The sequence below is a fragment of the Chionomys nivalis genome, chromosome 1 (genome assembly GCF_950005125.1).
Source record: "Chionomys nivalis chromosome 1, mChiNiv1.1, whole genome shotgun sequence".
Classification (NCBI taxonomy): Eukaryota; Metazoa; Chordata; class Mammalia; order Rodentia; family Cricetidae; genus Chionomys; species Chionomys nivalis.
In genome coordinates, this window is record NC_080086.1 from 164502849 (window position 1) to 164526507 (window position 23659).

General features: G+C 37.0%; 1 protein-coding gene across 7 annotated transcripts in view; it reads right to left on the reverse strand.

The window, feature by feature from the left end:
* Luc7l2 (LUC7 like 2, pre-mRNA splicing factor) overlaps nt 1-23659 on the reverse strand; it is a 60332-nt gene continuing 36673 nt past the window's right edge. For 5 of the 7 annotated variants that reach the window (XM_057789390.1, XM_057789393.1, XM_057789388.1 and 2 more), the window contains 7 exons: nt 23490-23600; nt 21146-21289; nt 18015-18191; nt 17057-17148; nt 11643-11672; nt 5380-5571; nt 1-1278 (listed from right to left, as the gene is read on the reverse strand). In XM_057789390.1, the coding sequence (XP_057645373.1) occupies nt 1116-1278; nt 5380-5571; nt 11643-11672; nt 17057-17148; nt 18015-18191; nt 21146-21289; nt 23490-23600 (909 nt within the window). In that variant the 3' untranslated portion in view covers nt 1-1115. The remainder of the gene's footprint in view (nt 1279-5379; nt 5572-11642; nt 11673-17056; nt 17149-18014; nt 18192-21145; nt 21290-23489; nt 23601-23659) is intronic. The other 2 variants (XM_057789399.1, XM_057789389.1) reach the window with 1 other exon arrangement.

Sequence of the window (23659 nt, forward strand, 5' to 3'; positions counted from 1 at the left end):
TGCAGAAACTGTTGGTTTCATTATATTGGTTACATATTGGTTTTATTCAGGCTTGTCAATTAAGGAATACAAACAAGAGACTCTTAGTTGCTTCTACAGGTCCAATCTTTCCTTATAGAAGCTGTTAAACACAGCTCTGAAGTAGTGGAGTATAGTCAGCAAGAGATTTGGGTGGAGCAACAGTTCATCTGAAATCCACAATTACATATTTACTACCTTTGGTGCCTTGTACAGTAAGGCACTGTTAAGGATGTTACAGAACAGAGGAAAATAGCACAGCAAAGAGAGTTCTAGTGACAACTTACTAAACAGGTTACAGAGTAATGATGGTAGTGATGATGATTGTTTCTTTTCCTTTTATTATTTTTACAATTAAGAATATAGCCTTTATACTCCACACACTCACATACACACAATAAAACAAGTGCTTATTATGAAACAGTCCCTGCCCCATCCCCCCTCAATATACTGAACATAGCAGTTTTAATAGAACAAAAAAAAAAAAAAAAAAAAAGACAAGTCTGGTTTCAAACTTTCAATAAAAAAGCAAAAGTAATGCAACAGCTGTTCAACTTCCAACTCTAATAGGGCCCCAAACAAGACAGCCCTGTGTAGGTTTCACCAGCACACAATCCGGTAGAAATCTCAACTATAATCAACTGGTAATTGAGGTGAACAGAACCTTAGAACAGAAGTTATATTGCTTCCCTGCCCCTTTTCTCTTACAGTTGGAGGCACAGGTATTAGGAGATACAAAAGTGAAAGGAAGAAGAATTATAAAGAAAAATTCCCAAAGCTGCTGCTGTTTGGAATAGAAAGGAAGACAGAATTTTACAAATGTTCAAAAATTGCAAGGCATTAACACAATTCATACACTATCACTCCTACATAAAAGAATAGAGATCAGCGTCTTACTATGTAAAACTGTACGTTCAGAATGGTATTACAGGTTCACCAGAAACTATGGATGTAGTTTTAGGCTTTATCAAGGAAAATAGGTTCATATCTAGCCTGGATCAGTATCTAGAACTGTCACCCCGAATGGCTGTGAACTAAATAATAACATGTTAACTCCATAGGAAGCTTAAGGATTGAAGATATATATACACGGCTAATTAGATCTCCCCTGCTTCCCGCTCTTCAGAGCTCCTCCTGTCTTCTGATCTGCCATTAGCACTCTCATAGGACCGCTTCTTATCTTTTCGATCTCGGTCACGAGGTGATCTGTCTCTGTCACGTGATGCTAAGTCTTGGTTTCTGAATCTTTCTTTTGAGGATCTGAAAAATATTAATTTGAGGAGCAAAATATGTTGGGACACCCAAAATCCAATCAAAGAATAGGAGAAATACTAAGTTTCTGATAGCTGAAGAAACAGATTAGAATACATCTGACAGCAGACTTTCTGACAGAAAAGAGCATGACTATAGCTGACAGGGGCACCAAAACAAGATTGGTGGCAACAAATAGCTATATGTAAATAGGCCTAAATTAAACAATGACTTAATTCTTAGTATTTGTGATAACCATGAACATTCTCCAATTAATAGATATTTAATATAAAAATAATGTATAGGTAATAGCTTTTAAAAGTTAAAGGTATCAGATTCCAAATTAGATGGAGATCAATGAATTAGTATAGAGATTCATATCTTTTGGGCTAAATGGGTGGACAATAAAGAAGTGTAAATCATACACAATCTCAGGGTGTAGGAGTCTTTCTGTTCTATCAACTTTTAAAATGTAAAAATGCAGAACCATCCATAGCTTGCTGGTTGTACAAAAACAGACTCTCATCACATTTGTTCTACAGGCAGCACTTTGCAAACTCAGGAAATAGAACTACTCAATAATATGGCTTTAAATAACCATTTGCTATTTCAAAATCTGCTTTACTCCTCAAGTGAATTCATTAAAACCAAGATGGAAGGTATCAAAAACTGATTATGCCATAATAAAATACTGTTTCTAATACTATCTCCATTCTCATACCCATTTTCAAAAAAAGTACAAAAACAAAACTTCATATCAGAAATTCAACCAGAAAACAAAACACAGGCATTACATAGAATCTAACTATATTGATTAGCATAGAATATATACTTTCAACACCTAAAATGAATCAACAAATATTACATTTATTTTATTCTTTACAGGTGATACAGAATGTTTACACAAATTTCTCAACCAAGGTTTAGAATTATGATCAGAGGCACTGCCAATTACTACATAATACTTTTTTTTTGTCAAGAATTGGGAGTTTAAACCTAGGACCTCAATATGCTAAGTTTGCATGCTACTAGCCCTAAAAAAGCAATACTTTCAGGAAAACATAAGGCAAGATAAAAATACTACTATAACCAGTTTTAAAAAGCATTGTAGTTCAAATATAAAAAGTTCAAAAGGCTCATGTTGACTTGAAACTGCTAGGCGGTGCTACAGAGAACGTCGAGGTCATGAAGACGGTACAGCCAATGAATTAATCCGCTCTAAGTTCATAGCTAAATAGCCATTAAGAAGATTCTGTCAGGATGAAAATAAGTCAAGAAGGGGGTATCTTATATCTTGTGTCTAACCCCTTGTTCCATATTTCTTCTGTCAGAAGGTGAACCTCTTTACTCCATTACAGGCTCTCTGCACTGGTGTTCTCGTTCACCAGGCACGGGCCCAAAAGCAAGAACTAAAATCTCAGAAAATGTGAGCTAAAAAAAAAAATCCTTCATGTAGTTTTCAAGTGCTTTGTCATAATACAAAAATATGGTAACATAAATGATTAAAACAAAAGCTTGAAAAATTAACACCAATTTAGAACATTCTACTTGAGGTTTTATATGCCCTTTTCCCCCTTTTGTTTTATTTTCCGAGTCAAGGTCTTTCTCCCTAGCCCAAGCTGGCCTCAATTTGTGGCAAGTCTCCTGCCTCAGCCCCTAGAGTAGCATTACAGGAGCTCATGCTTAATAAGCATTTAAAAAATAATATGCTTAAAAGACAAAAAGTCACATTCCAAGCTACACAAGCCATCTCCAAAGCCTCTATTAAACATAGAAATGATCAATAGAACAATGACATTAGATGCTGGCAAGTCCCTAAGGTCAGTGATAGTAACTGAAAAAGATGAATTAATGGTTGTACAAGATTACACATACCCTCCATGCAGTAAGTTTCTTAAGTGTGACTACTGAAAGTCTAATAAGCCAAATATTCCTATTACCTCTATTTAATGAAATAGGGTAAAACAATAGGATGTAATTAAATTATTTGGCAAAGAATTCTCAACCCAAGTAGTTTAACTTTGAAGTATGTACTACATGACAGAACACCTGAAAAGCACAAGGTTGCTGAAGGTCTTCACTGACCTGTGGGAACTGCTGCCAAGACAAGATTCATATAGATAACTCACTTATAGCGGAGATCAGAACTTCACAGCAAGGGCAAGAAAACAGCAAAATGTCAAGACTTTTAATGGACTTTTTTTTAACATCAAAAACTCACATATATACCAATAATTTGATGTTATATATATGAAATAACAAGTAGCAATCATTTTTTTAAAAAAAAACAATGTTTTAAAAGTAATTTGAATTCAATGATATGAAATACTTTTGAGAAAAGCAAAATCTTTAATAGTTTTACAAAAATAATCCTCTTTTAAACATGCTGAATATGGTGGGAAGTCTTCCTATATAAATAAACTTCACAAGTTCAGGAAGCATCAGGATGACACAATGACAGGACAAGACTCCCCACCACCAATGAAGACATGTAGATAAACACCAGAGAAATGACAACTGGGCAGGTCAACACAGAATCATCTAGATCCTTTACCACCTAGCTGCATGAATTCTCAGATTTTAGTGTGCAGATTTCGAATCATCAAGAACATTAAGAAAATGTTTGTTTCTGAACATGGCACTGAAGACAGTCTCCAAATTCCAGTTTCAAAATATGAGAAAGAGACCTACAGGTATTTGCCTACTTGTTTAATTACAACCTAATTATACCACTTATTCAAGACTGATCCATTATCTGAAAACATTTTTAAAACTCATTTTGAAATTTTCATCATCTAAATTTATAAAATTTGCCCTATGATATCCAGTTTTGCGCTTTATAATCCATGGTCAAGTATGCTCCCAAACAGAAAACAGCTTAGAGCAACATAAATATGATTGTATAATATACTATTATTTCTTTGCTATTTTTTTTAAACTAAGGCTAGCACAGAGGAAAGTTATCTAATTCATAAAGCAGGCAGGGTCTTATATGCCTATAATCCCAGCACTCAAAAGGAAGCTGAGGCAAAAGGATTATGAATCTCAGGCCAATCTGGGCTACAATTAAGCCATTGCTCCCCTGCCATTACCCCTCCAAAAGCGTGCGCGCGCGCGCGCACACACACACACACACACACAAACTAGAATCACTTGAAGGGCTACTTAGAACAAGGACAGATATATATGTAATAAAATGTTGATTGAAAGCCTATTAAGAAACTAAGCTTGTGATCTCAGGGAATGGGTAATTCAGTCTAAAAAGATTTTGACAGCTTTCTCTGGATTCAGCTATGAACTTTATGTGGAGTAAGCCACAGAACGCCTAAGACTAGTAACTAGGCACTCCAAGCGTTTCTCTTATATAAACCTATGCATGGTTGTCAATGAAGGGAATAAGTAATTTTAAGTATAATTTATGTTCCATAGGATTATCATGTGACCTGAGTTTTGGGAGCTTAACAGCTCCACTATATTCTAATCCTTAATCTGCTCGCACCAGATGATCAGGTCCAGTGTCTTCTCTCATTGCATATTTTGAGGTTTCCTGATATACTAAGAAGTGTTGTAGCATCTCAAAAGTCAGAATCTTCCCATCACACTAAAGGTGAACACAAAATGTTATGTTTTATACTGCAGATTAAATGACACAGAAGAATATGTTTGCTCTTTAGAAGCGCACCAGCTCCAAGTTTGGAAAACAGGCAAACAGAACTAAATAATTCTTTTAATGAAAGGAACTTAAAAGTCCCTAATTTGTTAATACACATTGGAAAACAAAAATCCCCACAACCTCATGAGTATTAGTACCTAAAATTATTTGCCTGTAAAATAGTTTTTGTTTTTATCAGCACCCCTCCCAACTCCCAACATCCCAAGTAAAGAAAAGCAATAACCTCTGCACATACTGGCTCCAATTTCTTACTCTGGCTCACACATTACTCTGCATGAACTACTCATACAATCAGAAAAAAATGTATACACCTACAATTGAGTACATATCAATACCAGGTGCAAGTTTCAAACCAATAATCTAAGCATAAGTATAAGTAAACTTAAAAGGCTAAAACTTAAAGGTAGCTCCGCATCCTCTGATCGGCACTTCAGTACCTCCTCTTGGATCGCTCTCTGCTCCTATCTCTAGAACTGTGCCGACTTCTCTGGTGGCTGCGGCTGCGGCTGCGGCTACTGGAACGGGACCTATGGCGATGTCGTTTCTCTCGAGACTTGGATCGAGTCCTCCTCTTGCGTTCTCGTGACATAGAGCGAGATCGGTGTCTACGATGCTCTCTGGATCTAGATCTACAAGAAAATAATTTACTTCATTCATTGTTAGTGCTACAATTCTTATTTCACACTTAAATTTTTCTTCAAAAAGAAGCTAATTCTTATTAAAAAAAAAAAAAAAGTCTTGTGTGGCTAGGTAGTGATGGTACACGCATTTAATCCCAGCACTTGGGAGGCAGAGGCAGGCAGATGTCTGAGTTTGAGGCCAGCCTCCTCTACAGAGTGAGTTCCAGGACAGCCAGAACTACATGGAAAAACAAAAAACAAAGGGATGTGTGTGCCAATGAGCATATCACAGGATATAAGGGGTAGGTCAGAGGACAAACTTTGGGAGTCTCTTTCCACAATAAGAGTCCCAGGAATTGAACTCAGGTTATCAGGCTTGTGTTAGGTACCTTAGCTAGTTGAGCTATCTTGCCAGGACTGAGAAGTTATTCTTCAGTAGCTGTACTTGATGGCAATTCTATTCTAAATAAATTATATGTTCAATGGCAACACATTGCTAGTATGTTAATGACTAATAACTAGGATTTCAAAATAAAACCTAGAACACTAATTGCCAGAAGTCAATGCATACTGTATAAATTTGTCAGTTAACTAGGAATGCAATGAAGAAAAAAGGGGGGATATAATATAGAAAAGATGAGATAAAAGGGTGGATTTTTGAATCTACTTTTTAAAAAAACTTATTTATTTATTATGTATACAATGCTCTGCCTGCGTGTGTCCCTGAAGACAGAAGTTGGCACCAGATCATATTACTGATGGTTGTGAGCCACTATATGGTTGCTGGGAACTGAACTCAGGACCTCTGGAAGAGCAGTCAATGCTCTTAACCACTGAGCCATTTCTCCAGCACCCTTGAATCTACTTTTAAACAAGCACTGGCCTCAAATATTTTATATTGGTATGGATTTTTGTATATGATACAAATGTAAGGTCTTTTTGTTATACTGTATATATATATAATGTCTACTCTTATTTAAGGTATTATACCTATGCAGCTCTTTTAAAAAGGTTATGTAAAGTTTTGGTATTTCAAAGTTATTTAGGATATTAAAAAAATATAGGTTAGTAGTTAGTCATCTGTAATAATCATAATTTATAGTCATTCCTGGTATGTTTTCAAAGTCAAACAAAAATATATTTTAAACAGATGGTCTTCAAACACTTCAAAGACCTGTTTTAATAACATAAGACTTTATATGACAATGAGACATGTTTGTTCCTGGCAGAACCAATTCTTCATAAAAGGATGAAGGGCATCAAAGAACCTCCATAAGGAGTTTGTTTTGTGACAAAAGCTAGACATTTGAGTAAGAAACTGCCCTTGCCTTGACTGCTGACAGTATGCTGTTCAAACTGGACAAACAGGACACAAAAGAAAGCAAATACCAAACTTTGTCAAGACAAGGTAAGACAAGTCCTTCAAAATTTCTGCTTTGTAACAATGTCTGTCATATATTCTAGTCCTGTGGCCAAAGATAAATGCCTCAACATTACAGAGGAACATTAGGGTGACTGTCCAGACAGTAAGATGTCTCTGCTATTTCTATAGTTTTGGAAGTTGTTTGCTCTGCACTTCTGGTTTACTCAAGTAATATTTTATCCTTCTTGGGTATCAGATGGAGCTGAAGACAAGACAGTTTTCATTGTCATTAAATTAAAGAGAAAAACTTACTAAAGAGATGCAAAATATATAGGTTGAAAAACATAAAAGCTTAAGTTGTTTATCTAAAAGATTTTTTTAAGATCTAAAATTTTTTTAACAATGGTAATAAAAGTTATAACAAAAAAATGGCTTAGTTATAAGACTTTGAGCTAGAATAGGATAGACAATTCAGTACTTTCTCCAACTTTGCCAAATACAAATGAATTGGACATTGTGAGTATAATTCCTATTTGATAATTGTTCATATTGTATAGTTTTTATTGTGTTAGAGTTAAAATCTTTCCTTTTTAGACAAAAATGGGGCAGTGTTGCAGAATAATCTCTTCATATACTGTGAAGATGGTTTAATAAAAAGATGAATGGTCAATAGCTTGGGTTTCCAGGCACAGAGGACACTGGAAAGAAGGGCAGAGACGAGGAGACGCAGAGGAAGCAGGATGAGGTAGACAAGCCTCATAAGAGCTAGCTAAAAACAACCCTAAGCTGAGGTTTCATAACTATTAAGGATTCTCCATGTGATTATTTGGAAGCTGGCAGGCAAGACAGTAATAGACTCACTAAAATTGTAGCTCAGTGGTACAAACATTGCTAACATCCAAGGGGCTAACAGGACCCACCCCCACTATTAGACAGGAAAAAAAAGCTAAGTTGATAAAATTGTTTGCTGCACAACCATGAATACTAGAGTGTAGATTTCAGCACACACCTGTAACCTCAGCAGAGAACAAAGGGCAGGAGGGCTGTTGAGACTTGTTAGTTTACACCCTATCTGAGAAAACACAAACCCCAGATTCAGACAGGCATCAGAGAGGACAATACCAAAGCTCTCTTCAGAAAATCGCACCAAACATACATATACACATAGACTCACAGATACACAGGCACAAACACATACGCAACAAAAATAATAATAAAAAGATTAATCAGGCCAGGCGGTGGTGGCGCACGCCTTTAATCCCAGCACTTGGGAGGCAGAGGCAGGCGGATCTCTGTGAGTTCGAGACCAGCCTGGTCTACAAGAGCTAGTTCCAGGACAGGATCCAAAACCACAGAGAAACCCTGTCTCGAAAAACCAAAAAAAAAAAAAAAAAGATTAATCAGGGGAAGTTGTGGTGGCACACTGATTTTTGAGGCCAGCCAGAGCTACATACACATAGTGAGACTCTAAATAAGATGTATGAGGCTAAAGAGATGGCTCAATTGTTAAGAACACAACTGTTCTTCCAAAGTTCTTCAGTTTAATTCCCAGCAACTATATGGTGGCTCACAACCATCTATAATGGGATCTGATGCCCTCTTCAGATATTCAGGCATACATGCAGACAGAGCATTCATACCTAAAAACAAAACAAACAAAAAACCCACATGCATACATAACCCCCCCCCCCCCAACCAAAGACAGGTTTCTCTGTACAGCTTTAGAGCCTGTCCTGGCACTAGCTCTGTAGACTAGGCCTCGAACTCACAGAGATCCACCTGCTCCTGCCTCCAGAGTGCTGGGATTAGAGGTGGTATATGCCACCACTGCTCGGCAAAATTTTTTTTTAAAAAGTTATCTCAGGAATATGAAAGAAAAATGAAGGCAACAATAAGTATTTCCACTTCATGCCAAGTTTTTGAAATTTCTACTTTTTTCTTTTTTTATTCTGAGCACACTTAAGAAATTTAGGGGCCTAGAAAAGATGACTCAATAAGCCAAGAATGCATGCTGCTCTTCTACAATATAAGTCTAATTCCCAACATGTTTATGAGGTGGCAGACAATCACTTCTATAATTCTAGTTCCAGGAAACCTGTTGTTCTGTCTTTCAAGGGCACCACTCCACACACAGAGCATATACTCAAAAATAACAAAAACCAACAACAAAAAACCAAACCCCCCCACAAAAAAAAATTAAATATATCTGATGCATATAAAGAGAATGATAAAGAATACTTAAGGATAAATCATTCCGTACTTAAATTACAATTTGACCACTAAAGTTTTGAATGCCTACAATAAGCTAAAATTCACAAACAGAATTTAAGCATTTTTCCAAAGCTCGTGTGTGTGTGTGAGAGAGACAGAGAGAGACAGAGAGACAGAGAGAGAGACAGAGATGAGGATGAAGACAGCATAAAAAGAACAGAAATATGTGAAGGAAAACAGAAAGATAAAAAGTATACTGTTTTACTTCTTTCAGAGCGACAAAACTGATGACACGGTGATGCTTATTTGTAATCCCAGCATTCAGGGGGAGGAAGTAGGAAGATAGTAAACTCATGAACAGCTTAGGATATTATAGCTACTAATTTGAAAAAAAAGTGTCAAATTACCATAAGAATGTATTTTCTCAGCTGGGCAGCCCAGCAGTCGGGAGGCAGAGGCAGGTGGATCTCTGTGAGTTTGAGGCCAGCCTGGTCTAAAAAAAGCTAGTTCCAGGACAGGCTCCAAAGCAACAGAGAAACCCTGTTTTGAAAAACAAACAAACAAAAAACAAAACAAAAAGTATTTTCTCATAACTTCAAAAATGTAATAATTGTGATAGTTTGTTTTTAAATGAATATTTTATTTATTATGCTTGTTTGTTGGTTCTGAGACAGGGATGCTTTGTATAATTTTCTCGACATATAGACAGATAGATAGATAGATAGATAGATAGATAGATAGATAGATAGATAGATAGATAGATAGATAGATACAGACAGACAGACAGACAGACAGACAGACAGATCTCTCATACAGATACATAGGTAAATAAGTTGATCTTTCATGAGAAAGATTCTGGCTGTCCTGGAACTTCATTTGTAGACCAGGATGACCTCGAACTCACAGAGATCCATCCACTTCTGCCTCTCAAGTGCTGGGATTAAAGGCGTGCACCACCACTACCCAGCCCAATTTAATGCAACTTTAAAAAATGTCTAGATAATAATTATTCATGAAAATATATTTGCTAGGTACCTAGCCCATTGCACCTTTTTAGTTACAAGAGAAAAAAGAACAGTAAAATAAGTCCCTGAACTGCTGGAGTTCATAGTCTAAGAAACAAGTCTCTAGAGATCTACCTCTAGTAAAGAAATAAGCAAACATATGGGTAGTAAGAGTTTACATAAAGCAGGCATAGAAGGATTTTCTGACAGAACGGCATTTGAGCAAAGATTGAAAAAAGGGAAGCAAATCAGTCAGCATACAGAAGACCATCTGGGTATAGAGTTCTGGAAGGAAAGCAAGTTGAACATGTCGATGGCTGACAAAACCTGCTTGGCTACAATGAAGTGAGTAAAGAGCAAAATTAGGGTTTAACAAATATGAAGATCAAGTATTTTATCATTCAAACCAGGAAGCTCTAAGTGGTGCTTACAGAAACTGACTGGGGGAAGTGTTGCTGTGAAAACAGATGTAAACAACTATCTCGGGGCACACTGGACGACATACACAGACACCCACTAAGGATATAGTGTCAGATGTGGTTGTACACAGCTGTAATCTCATCACTAAGGAATACAGAAGTAGGACGATAATGAATTCACACAAGACCCTGCCTGGAAAAAACAAGTATGTTGACACATGCCTGTGATCCTTACTAACAGTTCCAGAAGACAAACTGGAGCCAACATGGACTACAGTCTCAAAAAACGAAACGAAAGAAAACCCACACAATAACAACAACAACAAAATCCCCAGCTGGCTAGCCTATTTGTATTTCCAACAGGTATGTTAGGATATTGTTTCTTAAATGGACCACTCAAATTGATTTATTTGTTCAAACTGTCTTTTAAAAAAAAATCTGCTGGGCAGTAGCAATGCACGCCTTTAATCCTAGTACTCAGAAGGCAAAGGTAGGTGGATTTCTGTGAGTTTGAGGCCAGCCTGGTCTACAAGAGCTAGTTCCAGGACCTGGGATAGTTATAGAAAAACTCTGCTACGAAAGAAATGAATGAATGAATGAAAGAATGAATGAAAGAATGAATGAATGAATGAATTCTGGGCTAGAAAGATGGCTCAGCAGGAAAGAGCAATGGCTGAAATTCCAGAGGACCCTGGTTCAACCCCAGCAACCAGGTGGAAGTTCACAACTGTCTCTAACTCCAAGATCTGACACTCTCACCCAGACATACAAGCAGGCAAAACAGCAATGCATATAAAATAAAATTTTAAAAATCCTATCATATATTTAATGAACTTCCAAAAGATTTTTAAAGAAACAGCTCAAACCTGAACTATAAAAGAATAAGTCAGTAATAACTTCTTTTTTTTTTTCAAGACAGGGTTTGACTACCAAGTGCTGGGATTAAAGGTGTGTTCCACCACTGCCCAGCTCAGTCAATAACAATTTATTAATTGCCATTCAAATTTAAGAGATATATAATCCAAAGAATATACATTTGAAAAATACAGCTTCACTATTTTATCCATGTTCTATGGTACCTACCTTTTGGGATTCTTGCTATGTGAGCGGGACCTAAAAAAAGAATATCTACTTTTAGAAAAGTGACTATATAAATTTTTTAAGTGGTATACATTGTACTTGTAAATGATATTTTCCTTGAGTTCTGACATTTACTTCTTTTTTTTTCGGGGGGGGGGGGGGCTCGAGACAGGGTTTCTCTGTAGCTTTGGAGCCTGTCCTGGAACTAGCTCTTGAACTCACAGGGGTTCACCTGCCTCTGCCTCTTGAGTGAGTACTGGGATTAAAGGCGTGTGCCACCACCGCCCGGCCTCTGACATTTACTTCTATAAAAGCAAAGCATGTACTTATGCATTGGAGTCTACCCCCAGCAAAAAGAGCAAAAAAACAACTCTATAGAATTCTCTACCTTGTCACAGCAGTTCCTTCAACTAGACACTTGACTTAGAAAAGAATATACTTTTGAAGACTGAAACTGTGTGCTTATCACAAAAGCAATTCTCCAGAAACTGTTTCCTAGACTAGAACAACACAAACAAACAAACAAATAACAATTTAAAAAAAGTACACACACACACACACACCTATTTTTCTATAGCTTTCACACTATCACTGTGCTTTTGTCTTCTGGGAACAAAGAAAAATGTCTCAAGATCTAACATGCCCATTTTGAACCTACAACCTCATACTACAGGCCCAAGAAAAGGAACTCAACTTTACATCTTTGTCCATTAACATGAATTATATTTCTTAAAAAAGAAAATAATTTATTTTTATTTATGTATATTGAGTGCTCTGCCTGCATAGTCCTCTGCTCAACAGAGGTCACTGTATCCCATTAGAGACGGTTGTGGGCCACAGGTTGCTGGGAATTGAATTCCGGGCCTCTGGAAGAACAGTCAGTGCTCTTAACTGCTGGGCCATCATCTCTCCAGCCCAGAAAATAATATTTTTAAGTGTGTATGTGTACATGTAAGCCTGGTTATGCATGACTCAGGAGCTAGAAGCATTGGATATTGTGGCGCCTGAGTCACAAGAAATTGTTAACTGCCCACTGTGTATGCTGGCAACTGGACTCAGGTCCCCTGGAAGAGCAGTGCATGTTGTTAATCACTAAGCATCTTTCCAATCCCAAAATGATATTCCTCCATTTAAAAAAAAAAAAGTGCGTATTTGTCTGCATGTATGTATGTAACCCATGTGCATGTCTAATGTCAGAAGAAGCTGGATCCCCAGAAATGGAAATATGTGAGTTTAAATATGCTTAAACCAGCAAACCATCTCTCTACCTTCCAAATGATCCAGCCCCAGATTATCACCTTATATAACAACTCTTGACATTTCCCAGCAGTGTTAGTACTCAATAAACAATTCTATTTCCTAACACTGCAGGGTTTATTTTGTGGTGTGAGTGTATATATAATGGCAAGCATATTTTAAAGTATGCTTTGGGCTATATATTAACTATGATTCTATCCATTCTCTGTCGATGCAACCAGGAGAAAGTTATATACCCTCCCTTGGTTTAATCTATCATTTGAAAGACAGGAATAGCAATATAAATGTCATTGGCTATGCAATGTCCCTCAAAAGTTAATGTGCTAATGATCTAGTCACCAACTGGTATATCTAATCATCAAAGGCCAACTCAATCATAAGGGCTCTTACCCAATCAATGGATATAAAATCTAAAGACAATATTTAAAATGTGTGCATGTAGATAGCTGTGGAAGACAGAAGGTGTTGGATCCCATGGAGTTGGGAGTCACAAGCAGCTGTGTACTACTCAATGTGGCTGTTGGGAACTGAACTCAGTCTTCTGAAAGAGCAGCAAGCATCCTTAGCCATATCTCCAGTCCCACATAAAAGATTCTTAATTTGATGGTTCTGTTGTTATAGAAACCAGTATATGAGGCCTAGTTCAAAGGAGTAGGTTCTTTGAAGGGAGCATCCTAAGTCTGAATCTCTCATGTCAGCTTACTGTGCTTGCCTACCTTGCAGTAAGTAGCTTTTCTCTACCATGACCCTTTGTGTCTTTCAGTCTCTATGGTGTGGGCCTTAATGAGAGGCCCACAACAATGGAGCGAGCAAACTAGGTGCTCAAACTTCTGAGTCTACAAGCAAAACAAATCTTTCTCCTTTTAAACTGTTTCCTCAAGAATTTTCAAACAGCAGTGAAAACCTAACTAACACAGATTAGATAAACGAAGGCAAATTCTTAACACATAGCCTGGCATATAAATAGCTAGTAAGTGACATACATTTTTATTTTTAGTAAATGATTATATCAGGAGCAATTAAAAACCAGCTTGTATAATACTATTTTATAACTTTGTCTTATGAACATATTTACAGTACTTCCTCAATTCCACAGCATTTAAAAAAACTGTTTCAACTTTCCAGCAGGCCGGGTTGGCTTTGAAATAGGTATTCTACTTAATGCTAAGATTATAGATATGAACCACCAAACCTGCCTTGTTGTTTCTTTCTTTTCTTTTTTTTTGAATGAAGACCCACTATGTAACCAAACTCTACATAGCCTAAACTAGCAGCAAGGCTGCAGGTCCTTTCTACTTTAGATTCCTTTGTGCTGGGATTGCAAGTATGCACCACCATGCCTAACTAAATATTTCTTCAATGGGGATATACTCTGAAATTAAAAAAAAAGAGGTAATAAGTGACCAACTTTCTCACCATCTACAAATACTACAATCATATAAAAAATGTGAGGTAGTTGGGTGTTGGTGGCACGTCCCTTTAATCCCACACTTTGAAGGCAGAGGCAGGAGGATCTCTGTAAATTAGAAGCCAGCCTGGTGTACAGAGTAAGTTGGCAGACAGTCAGGACTACACAGAGAAACCCTTTCTCAAACAAACAACAAAAAATGAGGTCATTTGACTCTATCAGTCGAATCTTAAATTGTGAATTCCAACACTATGTAAAATGCTTATCTATACTATTCTACACTATATATAATGCTTATCTACACTATTCTAAATAATGCAATTCTGAACAATATCCCTAGAAAAAACAGCCTAGGATTAAGCATAGTGACAAAGTACTTGAAATCTATGCACTCAAGAAGTTGGCCCAGGTTACACAAGACCTAGAATCAACAATCAAGTAAGCTAGATATGGTGGTACATATGCTTTTAAGAGACAGGCGGATCTCTGTAAGTTTGAGGCTAGCCTATTCTACAGAGGTTCAGGACAGCTAGGGATACAGAGACCGTGTCACTATAATAAAAATAAAACAGCAGATAAAAACACAGAATCAGCCGGGCGGTGGTGGCGCACGCCTTTAATCCCAGCACTTGGGAGGCAGAGGCAGGTGGATCTCTGTGAGTTCGAGGCCAGCCTGGTCTACAAAGGGAGTTCCAGGACAGGCTCCAAAAGCTACAGAGAAACCCTGTCTCGAAAAACCAAAAAAAAAAAAAAAAAAAAAAAAAAAAAACACAGAATCAAGAGACCTTGCCTTAATAAGGTGAAAGACAAGAACCAATTCCAGAAAACAGTCCTCGGACTTTCACATCCCTCGCCCCCCAACACACACACACACACACACACACACAAACACATCCCCATAAACAGAAAAAACTGGGGGGATAAGGGGAGTACAACCTCAGCATACACTAAAAACAAAGAAGCAAGTCCTAAAATAAAATTTGTTAAATGTAAAACACAGGGAATTAGAAATGGGGAAGGGGTGAGGCAGTAAAAAAAGAGAAAGAGACAAAAGATTTCTCAAAACAGATGACAACAACATAGCATTGTTCTGGTCTATTCTTAAAATAAAAAGACTACCAGCAAAAGCCAATGAAATGGCTTAGTGAAAAGGCATTCCCATAAAAGCCTGGTGGCCTGAGTTCGGCTCTCATGGTGAAAAGTCCTGACCTCCACCTAAGCAGGGTGACACATGTGTGCCCGCCATGTACACGAGCAATGTACATGGTATTGAAAGGGTAAATTTCTTTGTGGTATGACAGTCTATTATAAAATGCTTAAAGTTATGAACATGTTAATGGGCAACAATGGCTAAAAGGATGTTCAAACACTCTAAATATGAAAATACTAAATTTACTAATGAGTTAATATAAGCAGACTTGCTATATCAAGTTAATGAATTTTTATAATTTATGGCTCCACTGGACGTGGTGGTGAAGGGGAAGACAGAGCAAGTTCCAGGACAGCTGGGACTATACAGAGAAACCCTGTCTTGAAAAAACAATACAAAAGACAAAAACCAAAACAAAACAAAATGATAACTTATGGCTCCTACAACTGAGAAAACAGTAACAGTTTAACATAAAAAAAACAAAAAACAACAACAACAAAACTCCCAAAATCTCCCAAATACTTCCTCAAAAAGTATAAAAGGTGGTAGATTAGAGTGTTTGCCTAGCATATACCACCCCTGGGCTCAAGTCCCAAGACCACCACCACCAAAAAAAAGAAAGGCCACAGTTCTGTGCTAAGAAGGTACAAATCTAGCCCAGTATGGGGGAAAAAAAATAATCAATGGGTAGCAAGAGGTTTTACTGTAACTCATTTACCCTAAAGACACGAAACATTCCTTATTTGCTTTTCTACAATCTTGAAGGAAATCATATTAGCTCAGGTGACTAGCTAAGAACTAAAAAGGCTGAACACCCCTAGCAGGAAAATGTGAAATTCAGACATGACACTCAAATACTAGAATTTCTGGATCATTTCAGATTTTAAATTAGAAAAGTTAAACAGGTGAGGTTTGTCTACTCATATATACCCCAATTCAGACACTCCAAATTTTGAAACATTCCTGGTTAAAACATTTTAGATAAATATAAGCTACTGAATCTATATCATTCCTATTAAAATGGTCTTGCAAGGTAATTTTGCTTTTATTTTTGTATTCTGAGATAGTGTACCTCTGTGTAGCCTTGGCTGTCCTAGAACTCACTATGTAAAACAGGTTGGTCTCAAACTCAGAGATCACCCGCCTCCCCCCCCCCCCCCCCGCCCACAAGTACTGGGATTAAAGGTGTGCATCACCGCAGTTCAGCCCCACTATGTTTCTGACTTTTTTCTAAACCTTTGATAAATGTGTTTGACTGCCTCATTCTATATTCATGCCACTTAATATTTCTAATTGTTCTAAATGTTTTGTTTTTAATTATTACATTTTAATTTATTTTGCACAGCCCCATGTGACACAGTATGCCATGGCATGCTCTTAGAGGTCAGAGGACAACTTTTGGGAACTGGTTTTTGTCTTCCACTTTCCACCTGGTGGGATTGAGTAATATCACGCCCAGCTTGCATGATAACAACATTCTTTAAAGGCAAAAATCTCTAAGTTTCTATGCCCAGAACCAGTTTAATAGCACCTTCAAGTCATACACCCTTTAGGCTAGAGACTGAGTTTCAAACACATGTACTATTTCTAACCCAAACATACCTCCTCAGTTTTTCCCGTTCTTCTCTCTCCCTCTCTTCTCTTCGTTTCAGACGTTCCTGGTTTCTTTTCTCCTGCTTCTCAGCTACAACTCTCTTTAAAATGAATAATTTAAAAACCAGTTGTAAATTTACTGGACAAATCCTTATTTATGCTTACTTTAAACTCTATCTGGTTTCTCATATAATACAACTACTAACCCAATTTAAAATTTTGTCATGTACAATTATTAGACTTCTAAGTTAGCTTTCCAGAATTGTGAAAAACATGTTAAAATTTTATTTCATCATTTGTCTTTTTCCAAGCATGAAAGGCAAGGATGCTACCATTGAGTTTAGTCCGCCCCCCATCATTCCTTAGTTAACACTGACAAAAAAAAAAAAAAAACTCGTAACTACAGGCTGAAGAAAGGATTGTTCTTCCAGAGGTCCAGTGTTCAAATCCCAAAAATCACATGGTGGCTCAATACCATCTACAATAAGATCCAATGCCGCCTTCTGGCATACAGGCAAACAATCAGACAGAACAATGTACACATAAAATCATTTTTTTTTTTAAATCACATCTACATGACCTTCTGTTTCTCAGCACAGTACTATTCAAAAACTAATTGTAATTACAATATTAGGGAGGCTGAGACAAGAGAACTGTCAGTAGTTCAAGATGAACCAGAGCTACACAGCAAAGACCTAGTCAATGAAACCAAAAGAAAACAGATACAGCCGGGCGATGGTGGCGCACGCCTTTAATCCCAGCACTCGGGAGGCAGAGGCAGGCGGATCTCTGTGAGTTCGAGACCAGCCTGGTCTACAAGAGCTAGTTCCAGGACAGGCTCCAAAGCCACAGAGAAACCCTGTCTCGAAAAACCAAAAAAAAAAAAAAAAAAAAAAACAAAACAGATACAGAGTAAAAGAACTAGTTAACCAGGATAAAGAAAGCAATATTAATTTATGCAATGTACCTTTAATTCTTCGAGTTTCTCTCTTATTTCAATAAATCCCAGGTGCAGTTTACCCCCAAAATGATCAGCAAGTCGCCTGTCATTATCATGAAGACCTAAATACGCGGAACAAACTTCACAGACTCGAAGTTTCTGCTGCTGGAAACTGGAAGCTGGCATAGAATTCCGATAAACTTCCTAAATAAAATAAGAAAGACAATGATCACACAAATGTCCTTAAAAGTTCTGTAAGAAAATATAATGTATACATACAAAATGTTTTCAAAGTTGTTGAGAGAGAGCTCTGTTGAAGATCAAAACTTCATCTATCCTTCACTCCCCCTGCCCAAGACAACAGATGAAAGGTTAATATTCATCAGGATTCTGATGAGTTGTTGCCAAACACGGACATGGTGTTCATCAATGAACAACACATACTGGTAAATTTGCCAATCCACTATCCTCCTTTTGTTTACTAAGATGATTCTGTTCTTTTGTTTATGGCAGTTAAAAACATTTTCCAAGCCTAAGTAGCTTTAGCTAGAATAATATTGATAAAAATAGCTGGATAAAAATGTACAGAGTTCTTTAAAAGAGAATTAAAAGATCAAAGAAGAAATCACCAATGAAGGGGCTAAGAACTCAATTGTAAGTGCTTAATTTACAAGCCTTAAGACCTGAGTTTGATCCCTGTAACCAAAGTTAAAAAAACAAAAAGCTGCCAGGCAAAGCTGGAAAAATGGATTAGGGGGTAAAGACACTTGTTGTTAAGCCTGATCACTGAAGTACAATTCCTAAGATCCACATTGTAAAAGAAAACCCAAGGTGGAAGAAAAAAACTGATTCTTAGAAGTCGTCTGCTCACCTACACACCACACAAGCCCTTTCCTCTAAATGACAGCATGCTGGTGCGTGCTTGTAATCTCAATAATGAGGAGATGAAAGACAAGAGGATAGATCTCTAGAACTGAGTGGCTGTTACCTACCAGGCAAATTTCAAGCCATTGAGAGACTATGTCTCAAAATAAAAGGCAGACAGATCCTGGGGTTATCCTCTGTTTTTCACATATGTATATACATGAACGTAGACCCACACGTGAGAATATGTATTTATGTACACACAGGCACACGCGCACACACACGAATCATCAATGGATACTATAATCTATAAATTTAAAAATATTATAAAGGATGGCTTAGTGGTTAAGAGCACTGGCTACTTACTCCGTCCAGAGGTTCTATGCTTAGTAGTCAGACTGCAGCTTACAACTATCATAACTCCAACCCTAAAGTGTATAATGCCTTCTTCCAGCCTATGAGCATCAGGTATGTACAAAGTACATATATATACACATAAGCAAAACACTCATATATATTAAACAATTAAGACTTTTTAAGGGGGGGTAATTTCAAAGTATAAATAAGGTACTTAACTAATCACAAAAGAAAAACACTTCACAATGGGAGAATTGCTATTATCATCAGAAATTACACAAACTATGAAGACAGGGGAAATCATAAGGTTTTTTTTTTTTTAAATATTTATTTATTTATTATGTATACAGTATTCTGTCTGTGTATGCCTGCAGGCCAGAAGAGGGCACCAGACCTCATTACAGATGGTTGTGAGCCACCATGTGGTTGCTGGGGATTGAACTCAGGACCCTTGGAAGAGCAGGCAATGCTCTTAACCTCTGAGCCATCTCTCCAGCCCCGGGAAATCATAAGTTTAAGGCTACACTGAGCAGCTTCAAGGTCCTGTTCTATCTCAAAAGGAAATTTTAAAAGGGGATAAAACAGACAGTGGGGTCACACATCTTTAATCCCAGCACTTGGAATGCAGAGGCAGGCAAATCTCCCAGTTCTAAAACAACTAGGGCTACACAGAGAAACCCTGTCTTGGAAAAAAAAAAAAAAAAAAAAAAAAAAAGCGGGGTGTGAATATAAGCTCAATGGTTGAGTGTTTACCCTGCCTGCTTGCATGAAGCCCCAGGTTAAACTCCAAGAAAGAGGAAATATGTGAAAATAACTAACATGCATTCAATGTCATAGGCCTTTCTCTTCCTCCAGATAATATTTTCTTTAATGTCTTAGGGTCATCATATGATATGGGTGTTATACAGGTGCTATAAGGAGCAATGATGACTTCTTCCTTTTATCCTCCTTCCTGTACTAAATTCTTACATTCAGATATACAATATGCTAAAGAACTTACTAAAATTGCTTCCTTCTGCTGTTTTTCCACACTGGTATGAAGAACCAGAGTACAAGAACAGAACAGAAGTAAAAACAGTATGTACCCAACATTAGTTTGAATGACAGGACTTCATTTTTAATCTTGTCACAACAGATCTTGCCATCTTTTTCTTTATTTCAAGATGGGGTCTCAACAGATGGGTTGGTTAAAAATCTATGGTCCTCTTACTCTGCTTTTCAACTGCTGGGACTGCAGGTGTGAATCACTTCATCTGCAACTCTGCACTTCTAAGCATGAAAATATTTTAAATTTGAGATTTAAGAATTAAAAAAAAAAAAAAAGCTTACTGCCCAGAGTTGAAAAGACAGAGATCATCATGAAGTAGTCTAGGTGTAATCAGTTTGTAAGTCCAATAGACACTACTGAAAAAGACTATACCACAATCTCCACAAAATATGAGTTTCTACATATCAGGGGATATACCAATCAAAACAGAATTTGTTTACATGATGCTAGAATTTTTACCTATATAAAATATGAACCAGAAGGCCCAAGGTAAAAGCAGATGATACTGTTAGGTAAGTAAAACTACTGAGGAAAAGGGTAGGTAGCACATTGTTTAAAGGCGTGTTTGTTTAATGTGGGTAATTGGTTTGATTACATTTGAGTTATAAATTTCAATATAGCAATGGCTCCAATTTTCCAAAAGCTACTTTAAAACAGAACCCAACATTATAATAGCAATTAAACATTTCTGAATTGTTTTAATTTCCTTTAATAAAATTTTGAATAATTTCCAGTTAAATATATGTTCTATAAGAAGTACAGACACTAACATTTTACCACTATTAAGAACTTAACTCTTTCTAACATGGCTGGGTCTCACAATAAGACTTTGTCTCAAAACAGAATCAACCCCCCCCCAAAAACAAACAAACAAACAAACAAATTTTACCTCTGCTTCTCTTTTCTTTGCTCGTGCTTTCTCCACTTCATCCATGACTTTCTGAGATTCTTCCACATTTCCTTCAGCTCCTAGTTGTTCCACTTTAGCCAACAATTTACCTATTTCTTCATTTAATTCATGAACACGTTCAGCCTGGAAAAAAACAAAAGAGAATATCATGAATGAAAAACAGAACGAAGGGTTGAAAAGATGACTCGGCAGTTAAGATCACTGGCTGCTCTCTAGAGAACCTGAGCTCAATTCCCAGCACCCACATTGCAGCTAGCAACCATTTATAACTTCAGTTCCAGGAAACCCAATGCCTTATTTTGACCTCCACAGGCACTAGGCCCGTGTATGATGCACAGACATACTCACAGGCAAAACACACACACATACATAAAAGAACCATAACATTAAAAAAAAAAAAAATCGAAAGGAGCAAAACAATGTATTTCAGACTCATTATATAGCGCAAGTACATCACCACATTTATAAATAAAAGTTTAAGTTAATAGAAACATTCGATCTTAACAAAGTAGTATTCCAATAATATTTACTTCTTAAAGTGTCCAAAATCCAAGACATTCCTTTCCTCAAGGGTCCCAACTCTTTTATGACTATTCTTTATCAAAGTGATGTTTTCTTTAAATTAACACTGATAATTTAACCAAAGATCTTCAATCCTCCTTACATCTGCACTTTCACAATTGTACTTTGATTCTAAACTTACTCGTACATTTGCTTTTACTATACCAATGGAAAACAAGCATGTCCTAAGAAAAGGCTTGAAAAATCACGGCATAACTGGGTATGATGCTTCTGCCTCTGCAACTACTAAAAGAAAATGATTAGTCTAGCTCTCAAAGAATGTCTCAGCAGCCTCCAGCTGACTATAAAACATGTGCCAGGACATGACTGCTAAGACAAGAGTACTGTGCAATCAAGTTTACTCTAACTGATCTATTACACAGTTTGAGTCACTGTGTTCGAGGTTATAACCAATACAGGTCCGTAGAACCTAACCACTGGTAGACAGCTTAAGCATGAGATACATGATCCCTTATATCAGTAGTTCTCAACCTTTCTAATATTGCCACAATATGTTTCTCATATCGTGATGACCCCAACCATAAAATTATTTTCATTGCTACTTCAGTATCTTAAACTGTGGAGGTAGCTACACAAGCTTATGTGTTTTAATAACAAAAGAATCAAGAAACTAGATAGATGGTTCAGTGGTTAAGAACTCTTTCAACACTTAAAGAACCTAGGTTCAGCACCCTGCATCCCTATCAGGTGGTTCACAATTTAACTCCAGTTTCAGGGGTTCTGATTCACTCATGAAGCTGGAGAGATGGCTCAGCGGTTAAGAGCACTGGTTGCTCTTCCAAAAGTCCTGAGTTCAATTCCCAGCAACCACATTGTGGCTCACAACCATATGTAATGAATGAGATGCTCTCTTCTGGCCTGCAGGTATACAAGTAGGCTGAACACTGTATACACAAAACCTAAAAAACCAAAGACAGGAAGTTCTCTGTGAGTTCAAGGCCAGCATGGTATACAGAGCTAGTTACAAGGAAGCTGGAACTACAGAAAAATACTCTCAAAAACTAAATAAATTAAAGAAGGAAGAAGAAACTATACATATATTTGTTACAAATGAATGCATGTATGACTGGCAATTCTGAATAAAACATAATTATCAGTGTTACTCTGTTATATGATTGCTATATTAGTTAGCATTTGAGTAAGTAAAAACAATTCCAGAGAATTCCCTATTTAAGTTTACTATCTAATTATTGAAAAATCAAAAAGTTGGAATGAGCCTACCATGGTGGCATATGCCTTTATTAACCCTAGCACTCAGAGGCAGAGGCAGGTAGATTTCTGAGTTAAAGAGCAGCCAAAAATCAAAAAGTTGGAATGAGCCTACCATGGTGGCATATGCCTTTATTAACCCTAGCACTCAGAGGCAAAGGCAGGTAGATTTCTGAGTTAAAGAGCAGCCTGGCCATATAGTAAGTTCCTAGTCAGCCACAGACTACACAGTGAGACCCTGTCTCAAATATACAAGAGGGAAAATTTTTTAAAAATGGAGTGAATAAAATTAAAATTAAATATATATTTTAAAATTAAAACTATACTTTATAATCCCAGCATTTGGGAGGCAAAGCCAGAAGCATGCAGGTCTCTATGAGTTTGAAGCTAGTCTGGTCTACAAAGTGAGCACCAGAACAGCCTAGGCTAAAAAAGGCAGACCCCATCTCAAACAATAATAAAAACAAAAACAAACAAACAAACAAACAAAAACAAGCATACTTTGAACTAATGAAATGACTAAAATTCTTACCTTTGCTGCCACTTCAGCACTTATCTCTTCTTGAGTTTCTGCTAATCTTTTCTTAGACACTTCAGTTCTTCGATCACAATCTGCAATGAAGGACTGCAGATGATCCATGGCCTAGAAAATTTAATACAAAACAATTACTGCCACAAAGTCAATGTTATCCAGAAATATTT